Below are 20,785 nucleotides of genomic sequence, written 5' to 3' on the forward strand. Positions count from 1 at the left end.
TTCATATGAATGGGGTGCAATTTTGATGCGATGTGGGAATTGTACAGAACTTGTGTGAATTCCGCACTGCATCAGTGTGAAGCGCCACTAAAGCTGAACTCTGAGATAAGCAAATATTGGCTAAATACAAGAGGCATGTGTGTTCTTGCTTGGATCTTGGTGTATTTTGTGTTTTTATTCCTGATCTGTGCGGAAATCCGGTATGACATTTAGCCTCATGTTAAGACCAGTCAAAGCTGCTCTCCTCCTTGTGCAGGGTGACTGGTCTTGTCTCCACCCCTTCTGTAGTTTTCTGCAGGCAACCTGTAGTGGGTGGACCTGTTGGAATTGTCTCACAGCACTGCTCTCTGTACAGCACAGTGATAATGTCATTGATACTTTAACTTTTTACTTTTTTTTCTATCCTTTGTGGCTATTGAGCAATATATTTAAAGTGTTACAAAACCCACAATAGTAAAATCAATCTGCATATGCAGTAAAACATGCTTGTTATAATCACTGTGGAACCTAAGGGGATAATCCTCAGCATTGTAGAAAAAGGCTGTTTGATCCTGTCTTCTCTGATCTTTCCCTTGATTTCGAGGGACTGGCCCTGATTTGGAACAAAGTCCCTGTGTCCCTCTTTCCTCCTCATTTGTCCCTCATTTTGATCTGATCTATATAGTTGTGTATAAAATTCACTATTTATCTTTCAAAAAGTGCTTTACAGTGTAAAACCTTTTATCCAGTTTCTAAATTGTTGCATTTGTAAATTTCAAAAGCCAGTATAAAAGAATAGTACTGGTAAAAAAGCACTTTTGGGATTTAACTAGTCACTAATTTTTTTTGTATAATTCTCCTTTAAGGGGGGTGTGGCAGGGGGTGTGTTCTATGCCTACATACATTTGCAAATAGGTGCCCCTCGATCCCATTGCAAAAAAGATGGGAGGTATGTACAGTCCCCAATCCTTCTGCTGGAAGAAGTCACTCTGCACATGCTCAGTTAATTGTGTATTGCTAGAAAGTTGTTTTCCTTTGGAAGGGTGCATGTGATCAGTACAGGGCCAATCAGCACTGTCCAGACAGAGGGTCAGGGGTTATGCAGCCTTATAGGACAGTCAGAGCAGAATGAAAATTCCTCCTGCTAGGTTTAACCAATGCTCAGCCGAACGCTGACAGGAGTCACAAGACTGCTACATACAGTACAGCAGATGAGAAAAGGTATTTAGCAGTTTTTATATTTACTACAATAGTTGCATTTCCATATTCTGTGTACTACGGAAGACCAGATATAGTGAATGTAGGGTCCTGGGTTTAGAAACACTTTAAATGAAAGCTTTTGTGCCTGGAGTTCAGCTTTAAATTTTGTGATTTTTTGCCATTCCATATGGCGGAGACAAAATGATTCCAGCAAAAAATTACAAAAGTTAATTATCATGCAAAAAAAATTATAGCCTCACACTTATGTGACATTTATATGTATACAGTATGTGAATTGAACATTTTGATTAGAAAATTATTTTAAAATTATAAAAAAAAAATGCAGTAAAATAACTAAAAAATATTTAAATATTTTCATGCATCCCCTCTATTTTTTATAACTCCATAAACAACATCCATTAATACCAAGGTATACACATAGGGGTTACCCGGTTGTGATAGTAGTAAAGTTAGGTTAATTAATAATAATTAAGAAAACCATGGTCAGAAATAACTTGTGCATTTGCAGTTAAAAGAGAAGTATGGGGTTTCTATTTTTTCCCAAATTATACATGCCTAGGTGGATGCTGCACCTTGGTCCGATGCTGCTCCTGTTCCCCGCTGACCCTATGTGTGAGAACTCAGTGATAACATGACTAATCACATGTCTCACAGCTGCTGTGAACAGAGAGCGGTGACTGTCAGTCTCTGCTCTGTGCTCTGCCTCCCAACTCTCACTGAAGCAGTGGGCTGTGGCGTGTGAGGGAGCAGCTGTCTCTGGCTCCCAGCAGCTCATTGAGAGCCTAAGCCAGGTGCCACTCCAGTCTCTGGGGTGGATCCCAACTTTAAAGTGAGGATCTTTGGACTGGACTTGAGCTTGGACTGGTTCAATGATGTCAGCCGACAGCAGGCTTCAGCCAGCTGTCAGCTGAAATCGGGTCTCAGGAGTGCAGAACTGCACTCCTGTAATCCACAGGAGAAGTACAGTCAAAAGAGCTTTGGCTGTACTTCTCCTTTAAGGACTTACATTCATATTATAGTAAAACTATTGGGGGTTTCTATTTATATCTTTTTTCATGCAGCATTTATACAACTTTCACCCAGGATTCAAACATTTTTTTCAATACAATCCAAGTAAAAAAATGCCTTATTCCTTAGTGAAAGTTTGTGACTCTCGTGTGAAAATGTTTATATATATGGACCCCTTGATATTCCCCTCACATGCACCAACGTTGTTGAGCAGTAAAGTTGCCTCCATAAAACTGTAAGATGTAAATGTAAGAGATAAGTCCATGAGGTGGCAGTCACCTTGTTGGAGTTAACTCATAGTATGCCAGCTCATTTTACACACAGGCTGAATTCCTGGAGCTCAGCTTTAACTGCAGTATGTGTTAGAGAGGATGGAGAATGCATTTGTAGTTTTTCTTTTAAACTAAGTTTAGCTTCACTTTAACCACTTTACTAAGACGCTATAGCCGAATGATGGCTATAGCGTAGTCCAGTTCTGGGAGGGCATCATATGATGTCCTCCCAGACCGCACCCCCCCCTTGCACCTCCAGAGGCATGCACACGACGCTGTCTGTGATGTGAACGCTGTGTCCTTTGGACACAGCTGGTCACATGACATGGTAAAAATCCAATCACAGCGGCCTTTTGCCACGTGATTAGCTATGTCCGATCTCACCACTATGTAAATACACTTGCCAGTTATTGGCAGTACTTTGCTTACAATGTCACAGCGTGAGGAAAGTACTGCCGGTAACTGCCAACTGACAAAGCAGACATCTGCACTAATATTCAGGGCATTGATTTTCAGTGCCCTGATTATCAGTGCAGCCCCAAAAGTGCCCAACAGTGCTGTCCAGCAGTGCTGCTCATCAGTGCCTAACAGTGTTGTCCAGCAGTGCCCAACAGTGCTGCCCATAAGTTCCCAACAGTGCTGCCAATGTGTGCCCGTCAGTGTCACCAGTTAGTGCCGTCAGTGCTACCAGTCAGTGCCCTTCAGTGCTACCTATTAGTGCCCTTCAGTGCCACCTATCAGTGCCCATCATTGCCACCTATCTGTGCCCATCAATGCCGCATATCAGTGCAGCATCATCAGTGCCTCCTCATCAATACCCACCAGTGCCGCCTCATCAGTGCAGCCTATCAGTGCCCATCAGTGCTGCCTCATCATTGCCCATCAGTGCTGCCTATCAGTGCTGCCTATCAGTGTAGTCTCATCAATGCAGATCAGTGAAGGAGAAAAATTACCTGTTCGCAAAATTTTATAATAGGAACAAAGAAATCCTTTTTTTTACATTTTTGCTCTTTTTTGTTTCTAGTGAAAAAAATAAAACATCCAGTGCTGATTAAATACCACCAAAAGAATACTGTATTTGTGTGAACAAAATTATAAAAAGTTCATATGGGTACAGTATTGCATGACCGCGCAATTGTCACTCAATGTGAGACAGCACTGAATCTGAAAATTGGCCTGGGCATGAAGAGGGTAAAAGTGCTCAGTAGGCAAGTGGTTAAGATGAAAATTACAGTGACTCAAAACTGACAGTCTAAATTCCTTTTAAAATGACCCTGAAGATCACAAGTTATTGCCTAATTATTTAATAAATTTATAAGAAACAAAATCCGTTATTGTGATTTATAATAAATATGTTAAACAAATGGAATCTGACATGTCCCATATACATTATATGACCATTTTATTGAGATGTTCACAACGGTCCTCGCTGAGTCATATGACCTACAACACGGCTGAAAGATGCAGCTAGACCTTGTAGGAATAGAAAGGTCTGCATAATCCGTGCTTCCTATGGTTAGGAGGAGAATGAGAGGTGAAGATCTGCCGTTACAACGTGGTTTACTGAAGACTGGGCTTTGTGGCTTACTGTTTTTTCCGGACCTGAATATTTATGCAGTGTGAATACAAGGGTGTGATATGTGAGACTGATTTTCCATTCAGCCTTCGCACTGTCTGCACCTGCACACAAAACACATGATTTTGTTTTTGCACATGGCTTTAGATAGATGGTAATAGTTTCTTATTTAGACTTTTTTTTTCCCAACAAGCATGGCATGCTTTGTCATCTTTAAAACTGCTCAAGTATAAGTCATTTAAATGAATTTGCTAGAAAGCAAACAGTAAGTGTATGGTAAAGCAGAATGGAGGGCAAAGGGCCTAATTAATCTTAGATTGTAAGCTCCAAGGAGCAGGGCCCTCCTAACCCTCTTGTATTGAACTGTATCATTGCTGTACTGTCTCCCATTATATTGTAAAGCGCTGAGCAAACTGTTGGCGCTATATAAATCCTGTATAATAATAATAATAATAATAATAATGTATGTATCCATTTATACTTCATTGGCTTTTTAATGCTTGCCGCTATCCAAAGCACCTAGAGTAATTTCTGGCCTTTCTCTCATACCTTCTACATGAGTTACTTCTGCCAGTCTATAGTAAAAGGAGGAGATGCCCCCCAGCACACAGCAGCTGATTGACAGCCCCAGTTGTGCATGTTTCCATATGAGACTGTGTAGAGGGGGATGCGTCCATTCGTTCCACTCAGGTCCCTACTCTATGTTGCGCAGTGTGTGATATCAGATACCTGCTCCCTGCCTTCTGGAGCTCAGAAATGTTGTGTAAACTATGTATTTGGCTGTAGAGGGGAGAGAGTGGCAGATAAACAGGTACAACTTGAAGGAGGTTTTGTTTCATTTTTGTGTACATCCTGTGGCTAGTCACTTCAGTGGATACACAGAATATAACTGGACACAAACATTTATAGGTAAAGTTGATCCGAGGAATATCTGATTGCCTCTCGTGGGATCAGGAAGCAATTTTTTTCCCAGCAGGAGCAAATTGGATCGTGCTTTGCTGGGGGTTTTTTTTTGCCTTCCTCTGGATCAACTGTGGGTATAGGATTCTAACTTTTTTTTATGGTTTAACTGGATGGACTTTTGTCTTTTTTCAGCCAGACTAACTATGTAACCTATATGTAAAGGTTAACAACCACTTTATATAAACTATTAATTGCACCACCCTCCTCCATATATTTGTATAATAACAACCCCCTATATTTAAAAACACCCCCACCGCCAAACTCCCAGAACCCCCACCTTTCAAATCATGGCTCCTCTCCTCAATTTGGGGAGATTTAGCTGCACATTTGCTGTAGGTGATAGTGATGTAGAGAGTTTTGGTATGCACCTAGGTATACTGTATATCACCTGGTTCCACCCCCTACCCACCTCCCAGTACCTCTCCTTTTGGAGAATACAGACTCTAGTATCATTTTGTGGCGCTAAATAATTTGTATGGGATTTGGTAACGATAATAAGAAAAGCAGAAAATAGATACTCTGCAACCAGCAGCAATAGTCTTCCCCCAGCAACAATAGATTCCTCCAGTAAAAATGGACCCCCAAAACAAAATAAAACCCCAGCAACAATAGCCCCCAGCAGCTGCAACAGATCTCTTAGCAGGCAGTATCAATAGACTCTCCAGCAGCCAGCAACAATAGACAATAGACTCCTCCCTCAACAGTGGCTACCTTCCAGCAACAATTGACCCCCAGCAACAACAGATCCCCCACCAGCAACAATAGGCCAACACACAAAAATAGATCCGCTTCGGTGACCATAGAACCCCCAGCAACCAGCAACAATAGATTCTCAAGCACACCCCAGCACCCCTTGCCATTACATACTCTACATTCAGTGCTGGAGGTGTCAGAACTGCGTTCCCTCCGCGTTCCTGCTGTGTACCGTATTTTCCAGCGTATAAGACGACTTTTTACCCCTTGAAAATCTTCTCAGAAGTCGGGGGTCATCTTATACGCCGGTATACGGCATACGGACACTTTTTAGGGGGGCGGCGCGGTGGGCAGGTGGGCAGGGGCTGCTGTTTCTTACCTGGCTCCGGTCCCACGACGATCCGGTCCAGGAAGCGCGGCTGCTCCTTCAGTTCAGCCACTGGATGTTCGCGCGGCTGCTCGGCTCCGCCTCCTCACCGGTGATTGGCCGCCAGAACTGTAGCTCAGGAAAGGCACACAGGCGGCCAATCACCGACGAGGGGGCGGAGCCGAGCGGCCCCGCGAAAATCGAGTGAAGGAGCGGCCAGTAAGTGTGCCGTGTAGAGGTGCTGCTGCAACCACACATGCTGGCTGCAGCAGTACCATACTGCAACAGGGGTCAGCAAGTGTAATTGGTGTCAGTGGGAGGAATAGTGCCCCATCATTGGTGTCACTGATACCAATGATGGAGCACTATTCCTCCCACTGACACCAACGATGGGGCACTATTCCTCCCACTGATACCAACAATGGAGCACTATTCCTCCCCCCCACTGACACCAACGATGGGGCACTATTCCTCCCCCCCACTGACACCAATGATGGGGCACTATTCCACCCCCCACTGACACCAATGATGGGACACTATTCCTCCCACTGACACCAATGTTGGGACACTATTCCTCCCACTGACACCAATGATGGGGCACTATTCCTCCCACTGACACCAATGATGGGGCACTTTTCCCCCCAGTGATACTAATGATGGGGCACTATTCCTGCCACTGATACCAATGATGGGGCACTATTCCTCCCACTGACACCAATGATGGGGCACTATTCCTTCCACTGACACCAATGATGGGGCACTATTCCCCCCACTGATACTAATGATGGGGCACGATTCCTCTCACTGACACCAATGATGGGGTGCTATTCCTCCCACTGACACCAATGATGGGGTGCTATTCCTCCCACTGACACCAATGATGGGGCACGATTCGTTGCTCTGACACCAATGATGGGGTGCTATTCTTCCCACTGACACCAATGATGGGGTGCTATTCCTCCCACTGACACCAATGATGGGGCACGATTCGTCGCTCTGACACCAATGATGGGGCACTATTCCTCCCACTAATACCAATGATGGGACACTATTCCTCCCACTGACACCAATGATGGGGCACTATTTCTCCCACTGGTGTGCATTGCTAGAGGGGTAGTCTTATACGGCGAGTATAGCCCAAACACTACATTTTAGCAGGAAAAGTAGGGGGTCGTCTTATACGCCCAAAAATACGGTATATATCCTTTCATTTTGTCTGTGATAATTATGGTGCACAGTACGTTTTGGTGCTAAAACATGCAGTCTGTAAATGTATGAAATGGTGCAACTGTTGCCTTTTCTTACGGTTTGCATGATATCTGAATCTAGCCATGGTTATGCTCAGCTGTAAATGAACGATAATATCTCTGAATGAAATAATTTCATATCAGATAGTTCTGTGCTAACGTTCGTTTTCCTGGAGATCCGGATGCAATTTATAGGTCATACACAGTCACGTACTGGAGATAAGATATACACTGCACCAGCATCAGATAGCTGAGCTGCTTGTTGTACTGAATAGATATGCTGGTACAAATACAGTCATGGCCGAAATTGTTGGCACCCTTGATATTTTTCCTGAAAATCAAGTATTTCACACAAAAAAGGTATTGCATTAACACATGTTTTGCTATACACATGTTTATTCCCTTTGTATGTATTGGAACAAATATAAAACAGAGGCAGAAAAGCAAATATGACATAATGTCACACAAAACCCCAAAAATGGGCTGGACAAAAGTATTGGCACCCTTAACTTAATATTTGGTTGCACACCCTTTGGAAAACATAACTGAAATCAGTCGCTTCCTATAACCATCAATAAGCTTCTGACACCTCTCACCCGGAATTTTGGACCACTCTTCCTTTGCAAACAGCTCCAGGTCTCTCTTATTGGAAGGACACCTTTTCCCAACAGCAATTTTAAGATCTCTCCACAGGTGTTCAATGGGATTTAGATCTGGGCTCATTGCTGGCCACTTCAGAACTCTCCAGCGCTTCTTTGCCATCCATTTCTGAGTGCTTTTTGACGTATGTTTGGGGTCATTGTCCTGCTGGAAGACCCAGGATCTTGGACGCAAACCCAGCTTTCTGACACTGGGCCCTACAGTGCGACCCAAAATCCTTTGGTAATCCTCAGATTTCATGATGCCTTGCACACAGTCAAGGCACCCAGTGCCAGAGGCAGCAAAACAACCCCAAAACATCATTGAACCTCCACCATATTTTACCGTAGGTACTGTGTTTTGTTCTTTGTAGGCCTCATTCCGTTTTCGGTAAACAGTAGAATGATGTGCTTTACCGAAAAGCTCTATCTTGGTCTCATCTGTCCACAAGACGTTTTCCCAGAAGGCTTTTGGCTTACTCAAGTACATTTTGGCAAACTGTAGTCTTGCTTTTTTATGTCTCTGTGTCAGCAGTGGGGTCCTCCTGGGTCTCCTGCCATAGCGTTTCATTTCATTTAAATGTCGACGGATAGTTCGCGCTGACACTGATGCTCCCTGAGCCTGCAGGACAGCTTGAATGTCTTTGGAACATGTTTGGGGCTGCTTATCCACCATCCGGACTATTCTGCGTTGCAATCTTTCATCAATTTTCCTCATCCGTCCACGACCAGGGAGATTAGCTACAGTGCCATGGGTTGCAAACTTCTTGATAATGTTGCGCACTGTGGACAAAGGCAAATCTAGTTCTCTGGAGATGGACTTGTAACCTTGAGATTGTTGATATTTTGCCACAATTTTGGTTCTCAGGTCCTCAGACAGTTCTCGTCTCCTCTTTCTGTTGTCCATGCTTAGTGTGGCACAGACAGACACACAATGCAAAGGTTAAGTGAACGTCTCTCCTTTTTATCTGCTTTCAGGTGTGATTTCTATATTGCCCACACCTGTTACTTGCCCCAGGTGAGTTTACAGGAGCATCACATGCTTGTAACATTCTTATTTATCCGCAGTTGTGAAAGGGTGCCAATACTTTTGTCCAGCCCATTTTTGGAGGTTTGTGTGACATTATGTCGAATTTGCTTTCTTTCCTCCCTTTTTTTGTTTTGTCCCAATACACACAAAGGGAATAAACATGTGTATAGCAAAACATGTGTTAATGCAATACGTTTCGTGAGAAATACATGATTTCCTGGAGAAATATCAAGGGTGCCAACAATTTCGGCCATGACTGTATAAACCGCATCTCCTGTTTGGTGACCTGTAACACATCATGCCTGATGATATAATGATCTGACTTGTTATCTGAGATTCTGATGTCTAAATTAAGAAGGTTTCAATTGAATTGTCAGTGAGCTCCATTCACAAAGCTTTAACACAAAGATAAGGATATATGACTGTAATTCTAAAATCTCATTGGACACCAAAGTATGAAAAGTATGAAAGTATGAATCTTTATCTTGGTGATTTTAGCTTTGCGAATTGTGCCTAATGAATGTAAACTAAACATTTGTATTAAGACCCAGTCTGAATTACTTTAGCAGGACTGGGCAACAGGCTGCGTTCACACTTGACCGTAGCGTATTTGAGCGTTTTTTGTGCATTTTGTCGCAGAATTTTTGCACATTTATGCATGTTTTCATATAGCGTTTTTCAGGTGTTTTTGGGTTTTGTCTTTTTTTTATTAGCCAATAGAGAAAAATATCATCTGTAGCATTATTTGTTGCTAGGTTTTTCAGTTTTATTACCTTTTCCATCAGCTTTTAGTTCTTTTTTTATTATTATTCATTTCTTTATTTTTTTGATAGGGTAAGGGGTTAGAGTTAAGGTTATGTTTGGGTTAGGATTAGGGTTTGGGATTAGGTGTTAGGGTTTGGGCTAGGTGTTAGGGTTAGGGGTTACGTTTAGGGTTAGGGATTAGGTGTTAGGGTTAGGAGTTTATATTTTATTTACTGTCTTCTTATTATTTATCTATTTAATTTTTTGCTGGTTAGGGTGATAATATTATTAGAGTATTATTAGGGTTAGAGAGCTAAGGTTAGGGGTTAATTATTATTTATAATAATAATAATTGATTATTACATAGTATTCATGTATTTTATTATATTTATTATATTTATTTCTATTTTTTATCTGTGTATTTATTTTTGAGTGTTTTACATTTATTTATTCATATATTATTACTGTTTTTTTTTTTTACATTTTTTCATTTGAGCAGAAACATGCTCAAGGAATGTGTGAATTGCACATTTCCATTCATTTTTAAAAATTTTAATTAAAAAATCTTAAATTGCCCGATTTGAGTGACAAAAAAAGCTCCAGAACCTGTTTGAGCTTTTCCATTGAGAATAATTTAATTTTTCTCCTCAAGCATTTTGGAGCTTCGAACTACAAATTGCTCATGTGTGAATGGGGCCTTAAAGAGGAATTAAAGCCACAGATACTTACTTCCTCTCCAAAGGTCTGAAGTCTGCAAGGTCCTCAGCATCTTCTTACCATCTTCAGCTGTCTTGATTGGCTGGCACAGGTTGATGTAGGTCCAGCGTTGAGTTAGTCACTGGCAATGCAGGAAATGTAAATTGAGCTGTGCAGGCGCAGTTCAGTGTACATTGTAGAGAGTTAAACCAAAAATAGAGTAGCACTGAAAATATACAAAAGCAATCAAAATAAATAATACAAACAAATAATGAAAACTATAAGTGTATATCACAGAAATGTATCAAAAATAAAATCCATGGTATAAGTTCAACCAAATCAAAATGTTCACTCCTTCTGGATGTTATACACGTTACTATAAGTTCCCCATTTACTGGAGATGATTGACCCCCTATAATAAGAGTGGAGAAAAAATGTTCAATATCAAGCAAACGTTCTACATGAAACCTCCAGGAAGATCCTCCAACACTGCGGTTTCCCAAATAAATCCTCAAACCAGTACGTTGATATGAAAAACAAATGTGCTTCACATCATGTAATATGTACAGAAAACCTATATAGAGAAAGAATAGCACACTCACATATGAGCAAATGTTTGTAAACATGCACACATTAGCAAGATGACACTGCATCCAGTGTATACAATTCAGCCCACTCTGTAAAGAGAGTCCACACCAAAGAAACCCATGTGCCACAGGGACAGCACCCAAGGTGAACAGCAAAGCCTTTTACCAGATTGGATGTGACCATCCACTCATAAATGGTCAAAATGAGCCAGAAATCAATATGGCAACTTTGCCTTCCCTATAGGTGGATGGATGCCACTCAGCCAAAGAATTATACAGCAAATAGGAAATAAAGAGAAACAGCGCAGTATGTAAAAAACACAACTTTATTAATAAAAGGTATCAGTTGCCCTTACATAAAGCAAAATTACGATACCACTAATGTAATATAAGTGTCCAACAAGGAAAATACCAGGAATTGTCTAGTTTGCATGATGACGTCAACACGAAGCCTTGGACATGCTGATGTCATCATTCAATATCGATAGTTAAATAGGGAGAGGAGGTTTACACAGACTTGGAGTAGAATTCAAAGGGTTTGAAGGAACATAACACAGGAATGTAATGGCTTCAGTTCAACACTGTTGCTACTTTAGACATTTTTAAAGGCTTGAGGTTCACTTTAAAACATGCTGGGTAAAATAAAAATGGTTCAATGGCTAGTAAAAATGAATTTTCAATGTCAAGCTACTTGCATGTCTGAGCGGAATTGGCTTGAATGGTATGAATGATAGATGCACTGTATGTGCATGATAATTGCTTCTGGCTACGTGTTCAGTCTGTATGCTCTTTTTCTTTTTTAACCAAATACTGTACCAAAATGACAAAAAAAATGATGCCACTTCCTCTGTGTGGCTTAAGGTTGATGAAAGTTTGTGGTAAATTAACAGTGAACTGAACTTTTGATTTTACTACATTGGCACCAAAACTTTATTCAAAATTGTATTTTTGTAGGTACTTTCAAGATTTGTTTTAGGGAGAATATTTGACTGTAACAGATGTTACTTTTTGAAGATTGACATCAAAAATGGAAAGCAGTGTTAAACTCAAAAGCAAACATGTACTATAGTGCAGTTTACTGATTCTTGATGTGATGGCTGTGGTCTTTTTCTATTTTTGGTTTCTTTCTTCTGTTTGTGGTCCAGCCAGTAAGTCTGTTGTTTTTCAAAAGAACACGCTCTAGCAGAATATGTCAGTTACAGAGAGGAGACAAAACATTTAACACTAGCAGAAGGCCACTTTATTAGGTACACCTTGCTAGTGCCAAAAAAAGTATGCTCCACGCCGTTACACCACCACCACCACCAGCCTGAACCGTTGATACAAGGCAGGATGGATCCATGCTTTCATGTAGTTTACGACAAACTCTAACCCTACCATCTGAATGTCGCAACAACCAGTCTGCCCATTCTCCTCTGACATCAACAATGCATTTTCTTCCACACAACTCACTGGATAGTTTTTCTTTTTCTGACCATTCTCTGTAAACCCCAGAGATGGTTGTGCATGCAAATCCCAGCAGATCAGCAGTTTTTGAGATACTCAGACCAGCCAGTCTTGCACCAACAACCATGCCACATTCAAAGTCACTTATCTTCCCCATTCTGATGCTTGGCTTGAACTTCAGCAACATAAACCTTTTCTTAAATACCTTTAACCAACACCTAATAATCCTCACTGCAAATGTCCAAACAATAGACCAAAATAAATCTTCAAACAGTCCACCCAATATCCATTTCAATTCGACACTCCAGATCCAGAGTACCTAAAAAAAAAAATATAAACTGAATATAGTGTATTACCCTTATATTCTTTAAATATTTAATAAGTGATATGTGATTCATGCAAAAAACAATATTTCAGTCAGAAAGAAAGAAAAAAGAAAAAAAAAAATATAAAATAAATATAAATGAATATATTCACACAGCACTTTGTGAATTTCCAACACATCAAAAGTGAATGTCAGCACATGAAATGTGAATAAATAAATAAATAAATTCAAGTGAACACTCCATGACTCCCCACACTAGTGAGGTTATTACAGCAAACTCCACAACATGTGAAATTATGTTAAATTCAGTGGTGCCACACAATAGTGGGATTCAAGGCAATTACCCTCTTGCAGCATAAACCAGCATAAACCAGCTCCTCTTGCAGCATAAACCAGTATAGACCAGCACTTCAGGGTTTAAAATACCAGCTTCCACCCTGCGGGTATGCCTTATTTACTCTCCCCAATTCCTCATGGGAGTAGAGAAGAAAACCATCAGTGGAGTGTAAAGGGTAATAGACACATTTATTTATAATCTTACATTAAAGATTAGGAAATCTGTCCATCTGTCCCATCAGTTCTTAAAAGCTGAATCTCCGGTAACAAAAATGGCCACGCCGCTCCTTTCGGTTTTGCGCCTGACGTCATGTCACTTACGCGTTTCGTCACTTCCGACTTCTTGCCTCGAGAAGAAGTCAGAAATGACGAAACGCGTCAGAGGCGTGACGTCAGATGCAAAACCGGAAGGAGCGGCGCGGCCATTTTTGTTACTGGAGATTCAGCTTTTAAGAACTGATGGGACAGATTTCCTAATCTTTAATGTAAGATTATAAATAAATGTGTCTATTACCCTTTACACTCCACTGATGGTTTTCTTCTCTACTCTCATGAGGAATTGGGGAGAGTAAATAAGGCATACCCACAGGGTGGAAGCTGGTAATATAAACCCTGAAGTGCTGGTCTATACTGGTTTATGCTGCAAGAGGAGCTGGTTTATGCTGGTTTATGCTGCAAGAGGGTAATTGCCTTGAATCCCAGTAATGTGTGGCACCACTGAATTTAACACAATTTCACATGTTATGGAGTTTGCTGTAATAACCTCACTAGTGTGGGGAGTCATGGAGTGTTCACTTGAATTTATTTATTTATTTATTTACTTTTGATTTGCTGACATTCACTTTTGATGTGTTGGAAATTCACAGAATGCTGTGTGAATATATTCATTTATATTTATTTTATTTATTTATTTTTTTCTTTCTTTCTCACTGAAATATTGTTTTTTGCATGAATCACGTATCACTTATTAAATATTTAAAGAATATAAGGGTAATACACTATATTTAGTTAATATATTTTTTTGTGGTACTCTGGATCTGGAGTGTCGAATTGAAACGGATATTGGGTGGACTGTTTGAAGACTTATTTTGGACTATTGTTTGGACATTTGCAGTGAGGATTGTTAGGTGTTGGTTAAAGGTATTTAAGAAAAGGTTTATGGTGTGTACTTTCAAGGGTAAAAGTGTGACTTTTCTTTTGGGTATTGATAGAGGAGAGTTTCCTTTGAACTTCAGCAAATCATCTTCACCACGTCTACATGCCTCAATGGATGGAGTTGTTGCCATGTGATTGGCTGATTAGCAGTTTGTGTTACCAAGCAATTTAACAGGTGTACCTAATAAAGTGACCGGTGAGTGTATGTATAAACTGTTGTGTAAATTGACAGCCCTATATAAGTATCTATAATAGTTCAATAAATAATATTAAATTGTACACTAAGTAGAAAATGTACAGCTCTATGTACAATCTCTGCATCCCTTGGGTGATGGGATGAACTAGCCTCTGTGTGTGTGTGCTAGAATTACGTCATCTCAGGCCGGCCAGACAAGATGGCTAAAGAAGCCAAGCCCAAAAGAAGACTTGGAGAAGATGCCAGCAGTGGCAACAGAGCAACGAGGGAAATCGTGGACATTGCATTGCAGCGTTGAAAGGTAAGTATGCCATAATGTGCAAGTATGTTGTACATATTTGCACAATATAGCAAGAAACCATCCACCACGATGCAAACTTAGGTAAGCTTTAAAGACCAATTCCAGTCAAGACTTTTTTTAGTTTATGATGATGTAGAAAAGGGAAGATCCTTTGTCAGGTTTTGTACTATTATCCATGTTCCTGTTGAAGAGAGATTTTAGCTTCTTGTCCTATTTGTCATCTGGGATAGCAATAAAACCTGACCTAGCTTCCAACTATTCCTCTCTCTGCTAAAAAGTGCTTTTATGGCTGTTAGCATGAGAGTGGTATTCTCTCAATTTATGTTCTTTCTGACCTGGACAGGAAGAGGAGGTGATATCCACAACAAGGATGCAGACAGCAATGCAAAAATTGACTCAAATCATTTATTACTCTTTTGGTCTTCAAAAGGTAACTGGAGTTTTACAGAAAATGGTGCCAAAGCCCTTTCCCAACTTCCTGGGCTTTTCTTCTCAGTCAAACCTGGTACTTATTCTGTTGTGTGCAGATGTGATTTGAGGCCATAGAGTTAAATAACAGGCCAACATCCCTGCACCTAGCATTGATGCAGTAGCATTATAATTATGTTTCTTTTAAAATGATCATGTGACCAAAATCATTGGGTTCATTTTAACCTCCATTCCCCAGCAGCACAACCATTCATCCGCTCATCCACCGTTTTTTTTTGCCTTGAGTAGGAGGACCATCCTGTGTAACCTAAGAGTTGGTCAAGTCGTAGGTTACACTCGGCTTTAAACTCTCCCCATGTGACAATACTGGTGATTGCCCCACTTGGGCAAAGCAAGAAACATTGGTTAACATCTTGTGTTTTTCCAAAGGAAGGTTTTTTTTAAAAAAAAAAAAATCAGGTAAAATGTAGAGCTGCTGCAGTTCGAATATGTTTTCCATGCTGTGTGATTTTTAGTGTGTTTATTGAATGTATAACAAAACACTCCTTGTATTTGTTTTGAAGGGCACAATGACAGAACTGGAATATGAACTTTCAGGAAATGACTTATATGCAGCAAGGTTTGGAGAAGCTATTACTAATCTCGGAGACCTGGACACCGATGGATTTGAAGGTTGGTTCCTGATTATATTATTACTACATTATATGGATTGATTATTTCTTCTCTACGAGGAGAACGTTGCAATGGGCACTGAGCTGATCTCAACTAAATGAATACAACTGTAAGGCCTGTTCATTTATTGAACATGGATATGTTACTGTTGGGTTATTTCAGGCACGAATATCCAACCCACCCATTTGCTGGTACAATTATTCTTGAGCCTATGGTGGTTCCTGTGATAGTCAACACACAGCCTTAATTTTTTTATTTTAGGGAGTTGTTACTGTCTAAAGTTTATGATTTTTTGTTTGTTTGGAGGGAGGTAGTATTTCAATGTCTGCGTCCTCCATGGAACATAGGCTTAGTACTTGCACATGGTCATTTATGCTCCCCTAGGTACTTTCTGTTCTGAACTAAATACCTGACCAGTTCAACCTGTCCTAAGGAGTTAGAAATGCATTTATCCTTTAAATCCAGGCAAAGGGATGTCTGGACTTTGGTGCACTGTCTGTTGTCTTTGTAATCAACCCAGAATAAGCACATTAAAAACAATGATTAGATATGGGCAATGGACCATGTCAAACAGCTTGTAGCTCATTTCCCATTTTTAAATGATATTTTTATTGATTTTACACATAAAACAAAAACAGTCAATAAACAACTTGCATAATTATGTACAGTAGTTATTGAAGCAGAGTTATTAGGACCACAATTGTACTAATCAAGAACTGTACAAGACTACACCACCAAGTATTTCTAGATGTTAACAAAAACACCTGAGTAGAGGGGGGTACAATCAGATTTATTCTCCCAGAGAAGTTCAAAATGTAATAGTTTTTAACAAAGTTCATTGGTGAGTTTATATAACAGGATGTCTGTATTTACCAGTTCTTTCCATTCTGCCAAGGATGGAGAGTGTGCATAAAAAATACAACATTCACAGTAGAATCACAGCATATTTGAAACTAGGAAGTTTTAGAATACTAAGGAGGCAGATTTTAGAATTACAGAAATTACAGATGAAGAGTAGCTGAAGTTGTTTATTTTAGACCAAAAAGACTGGACCTCAGGACAGGTCTACATGACAAAGAAAAGTGCTGTTGCACCACAACCATGGAATCACAGTGGGGAGGAGCGTATGACCAGATTTTTCATCTTTAGTGGGGTTACTATATTTTATGAAAGAGCTTAAAGAGGAACTACACTGTATCAAAGCACCACAAACCAAAAGTGCTATTTAATTCATTTCTAATACTTTAATTCATTTTTAATAATTAAGCTAACTCACCCATTCATCCATGTCTCCATGCTTTATTTTACTAAGAAATTACTTAGAAAAACACCACCCTAGCATCTCCGGCCTTGGCCATCTTGAGTAAGGACAGATGATACATGTAGCATTTAATTCCTGGAATACATCTTCCCTTAGCCTTTAGCTCAGGCATGTAGACAGGAGGGTGTGCTTAGAAAACCCATCCTCCCCTCCTGGAGACTCTTGGAATGTATGACATAATTTTCCTAGGCATTGAAACCAGGATGTAACGAAAGAAATGTAAAAAAAACTGTGTAAAACAAGTAAATATGATATACTTTCATATCTACTTACTAATGCTAGCAGCATAAGGATTCAAAATAGTCCCTGTTGATTGAGAGACTGAAACTCCACTTTAAGCTGGATAACTATCTCTAGAGGACAACAGTAAGTGTCTGTGCACTCTGTCCAGTCTTCCCCTGAAAGTTGAAGGAGCTTATTTTGCCATCTATTTTTTTGCTTTCTGAATATTAGAGTGGGAGGTCCTAATTAGAGCCACATAGTAGGTAGAAATCAATTTTCCCGCTGATTCATCTGTGTCGGTAGATGTTTCCCTGATTGTGAAGATGAATGGAGGCTTCATTCACATAATTCATAACAGCTCAGTGCTGCAGCAGACATTGAGGGAGAAAAATGCACAGGATGGAGTCTTTGTAGATGTTGGTCTCTACTACAGCACTGAGATGTTATTGACTTCTCCATTCACCATTGAGACACGTGAAAATGCATGTGATAAAAGTGTTTTGTAATATGTGGAAGCCCAGGATCATCAGCCAGTCGTAAAAGCAGACAGTCCTTTTATTTTCCAAAACAGGCAAACCGAAAAATAGCTTATCCTCAGCAAAGAAAACAAACAAAAATAGTCCATCAATTACTGGTATATTGGAAGCAATAATATGCCTCACCACCTTAATGCCAGTCCCATGCCTGGTTTTAGGTTCCCGTCTGCTTTGGGGGTACAAGAAAATCTGCAGGAGCTAAGCAAACAGACACCAGACAGTCCGTACTATCTCATATCTGTGAGCTGCCTCACACTCCACTTAGATGGATACTGATTCGTTTCTTCAGCCTTTCAAGCCTCCCTTGCAGGTGACTTAACTCCTTCAGGATCAGAGTCCCTGTAAGCAGGGTTTGAAGATTTTTTCCCAGCCAAAGGACTCTTTAAACTAGGGGTCCTCAAACTATGGCCTGCGGGCCACATGCGGCCCGCCGAGGACATTTATCCGGCCCGCCGGGTATTTTGTAGCGGCAAGATGAGTTCCCCTTTGAAGATGTGTGTCCCTGACGCATCTGCACATGTCACGGTTTTCGGCAGAAGTAGCCGATTGCCGATCAACAACCATAGCACAGAGCTGTCACAGTTAACCCCTTTTCTGCTGCACCGCTGATTACACTAACACACACCGCTCATCCCGCGGATCACTAGCCACCGATGCTCCAGCAAGATGGATCAAAGATGCGTATTGGGGAGCATCATGGATCAGAGAGAGGACAGTTACATGGAGGGGGTGTTGTGACAGGGGGAAGACACTGACGTATGGGGGGGTCAGTGACATGGGGGGGCGTGACATGGGGAAGACACTGACATGTGGGGGGCTAGTGACGTGCTGAGGACAGTGACATGTGTGGGGGTCAGTGACATGGGGGGGCTGTGACATGTGGGGGCCAGTGACATGTGGGAGGCCAGAGACGTGTGGGGGTCAGTGACATGGGGGGGCTGTGACATGCGGAGGACAGTGAAATGCGGGGGGCCAGTGACATGTGCTGAGGACAGTGACATGTGTGGGGGTCAGTGACATGGGGGGGCTGTGACATGTGGAGGACAGTGACATGTGGGGGGCAGTGACATGTGCTGAGGACAGTGACATGTGGGGGTCAGTGACATGGGGAAGACACTGACATGTGGGGGGGGGGGGGGGGTTCAGTGACATGGGGGGGCCATAACATGTGAACAAAACTGCGGGTGTCATTAACTTTTTAATGACACCCGCAGCGGTTCGCAGGCCCATAGTTCCCATTGAAATGCTAATAAGTTTGTTGATTAAACTTTACTTGTTCTTCATTTTAAATATTGTATTTGTTCCTGTTTTGTTTTTTTACTTCAAAATAAGATATATGCAGTGTGCATAGGAATTTGTTCATAATTTTTTTTTTTTAAACTATAGTCCGGCCCTCCATTGGTCTGAGGGACAGTGAACTGGCCCCCTGTTTAAAAAGTTTGAGGACCCCTGCTTTAAACCTTCAAATTCTGGGTTTCAAATATGAACTTACCAATCCAGAGAGTACTGTAAATCAGCCCTCCCATCCCTGTCCAGAATACCATGGAACCCCCTCACCCTTCATGAATATTAGCAATGCCTCTTGAGCTTTCCCTTAAAGGGGCCACAATATAAATAACAGGAAAATATATCTGCCTCCAGGACCCATCCCTGGCTTGCTGTACAGTGTGTAAACCCAAAAATCTATGTTTCACTGTTTTTGTTTTCAGCAAACAATATTTAGTGAATTTATTTGTACAACTGCAAATTTTCTTACATAGAGCTGCTGCCCCACAATTAGCAAGTAGCATTGTCAGTCTGCCATGCACCCTTCATCAGTTGGCTGTTGGGCTGCTTATCAAGTTTATCCAAATCAGCCTAATGGGCAACCAAAGGAGCTCACATGGCAGGCTGACAATGGTACTGCTGCTTAACAAGAGCAACAAAAAGCTTGCAACAAGAAGTGCTGTTACTGACAGGATCACCAGGTACATAACTGTGCCACAAATTCACAAAACTATATGCTTAATAAATGTTATACTGTAAGGAATTATGGCAATCATACTGAAAAATAGATTTAAGACTTACATACACTTTAGAGAGGACCTAGCATACTGAATAATGTCTCACTGTAACACCTACAGGGATCTAACCCTTCTCAGAGATAACATCATCCTTTCTTAGACAATGCTTTTATCTTCCTTTCTTCCCAAAAGGCTGGCACCATCTTTGTTTTACGTATCTTTAAGGGTTAGCATCTACTTATATGACTAGCATACTGACCCACAGTTGGCACGGCCACGTAAATCCTAGTGCCTATCCAGTTGTTTTTATGTCCTTGGCTGTGTGTAGTACAACAGTCCCTCTTCTTATTCTCACCCTAAGCTTAGCCAGTGTAAAAATCCATCACAAGATCACAAATTAGCACTTCCTACCACCCGTTTCTTTGTGATCTGCCAGGACACCTTGTGGAACATATTGATGACAGGGGGATCCACATTGAGGAATCTGACTCTCTGCTGCTCAAGCATTCTCCCAGGATTCTCATCTCAGGCAGTCCTAAGAAGTGTCACTTGATAGGAATTCAAGGACAACACTCTAATGATAAAGTATACATTTTTTTTTTTACTTTTGCTCAGTAATTTGATGTTAGGAAGTTATTATGTAGGCAAATGAGTTACCGACCAGTCTGCCTTATTCATTTCTTTAAATTAGTTCCTCTTTATTCATTTTAAAATGTATGTCAAGCCAAAACTTTCTTTCTAGTTTCTGCTAATTTCCATGTCTGGTTTTTATTACTGTCCATTTAGCCAGGGAGGATGGATCAGGGGGGAGGGCTGAGCCGT

At 40.9% G+C, this 20,785-nt stretch overlaps 1 protein-coding gene across 1 annotated transcript in view; it reads left to right on the forward strand.

The window, feature by feature from the left end:
- ITGA4 (integrin subunit alpha 4) overlaps positions 1-20,785 on the forward strand; it is a 188,606-nt gene that overhangs the window by 95,423 nt on the left and 72,398 nt on the right. Inside the window, exon 10 of the mRNA XM_089680832.1 lies at positions 15,773-15,881. Coding sequence (XP_089536958.1) covers positions 15,773-15,881 — 109 coding nt within the window. The remainder of the gene's footprint in view (positions 1-15,772; positions 15,882-20,785) is intronic.

Source organism: Staurois parvus, unplaced genomic scaffold (genome assembly GCF_062004578.1).
Source record: "Staurois parvus isolate SC_StPar_1 unplaced genomic scaffold, SC_StPar_1.0 ptg000251l, whole genome shotgun sequence".
NCBI classification, from domain to species: domain Eukaryota; kingdom Metazoa; phylum Chordata; class Amphibia; order Anura; family Ranidae; genus Staurois; species Staurois parvus.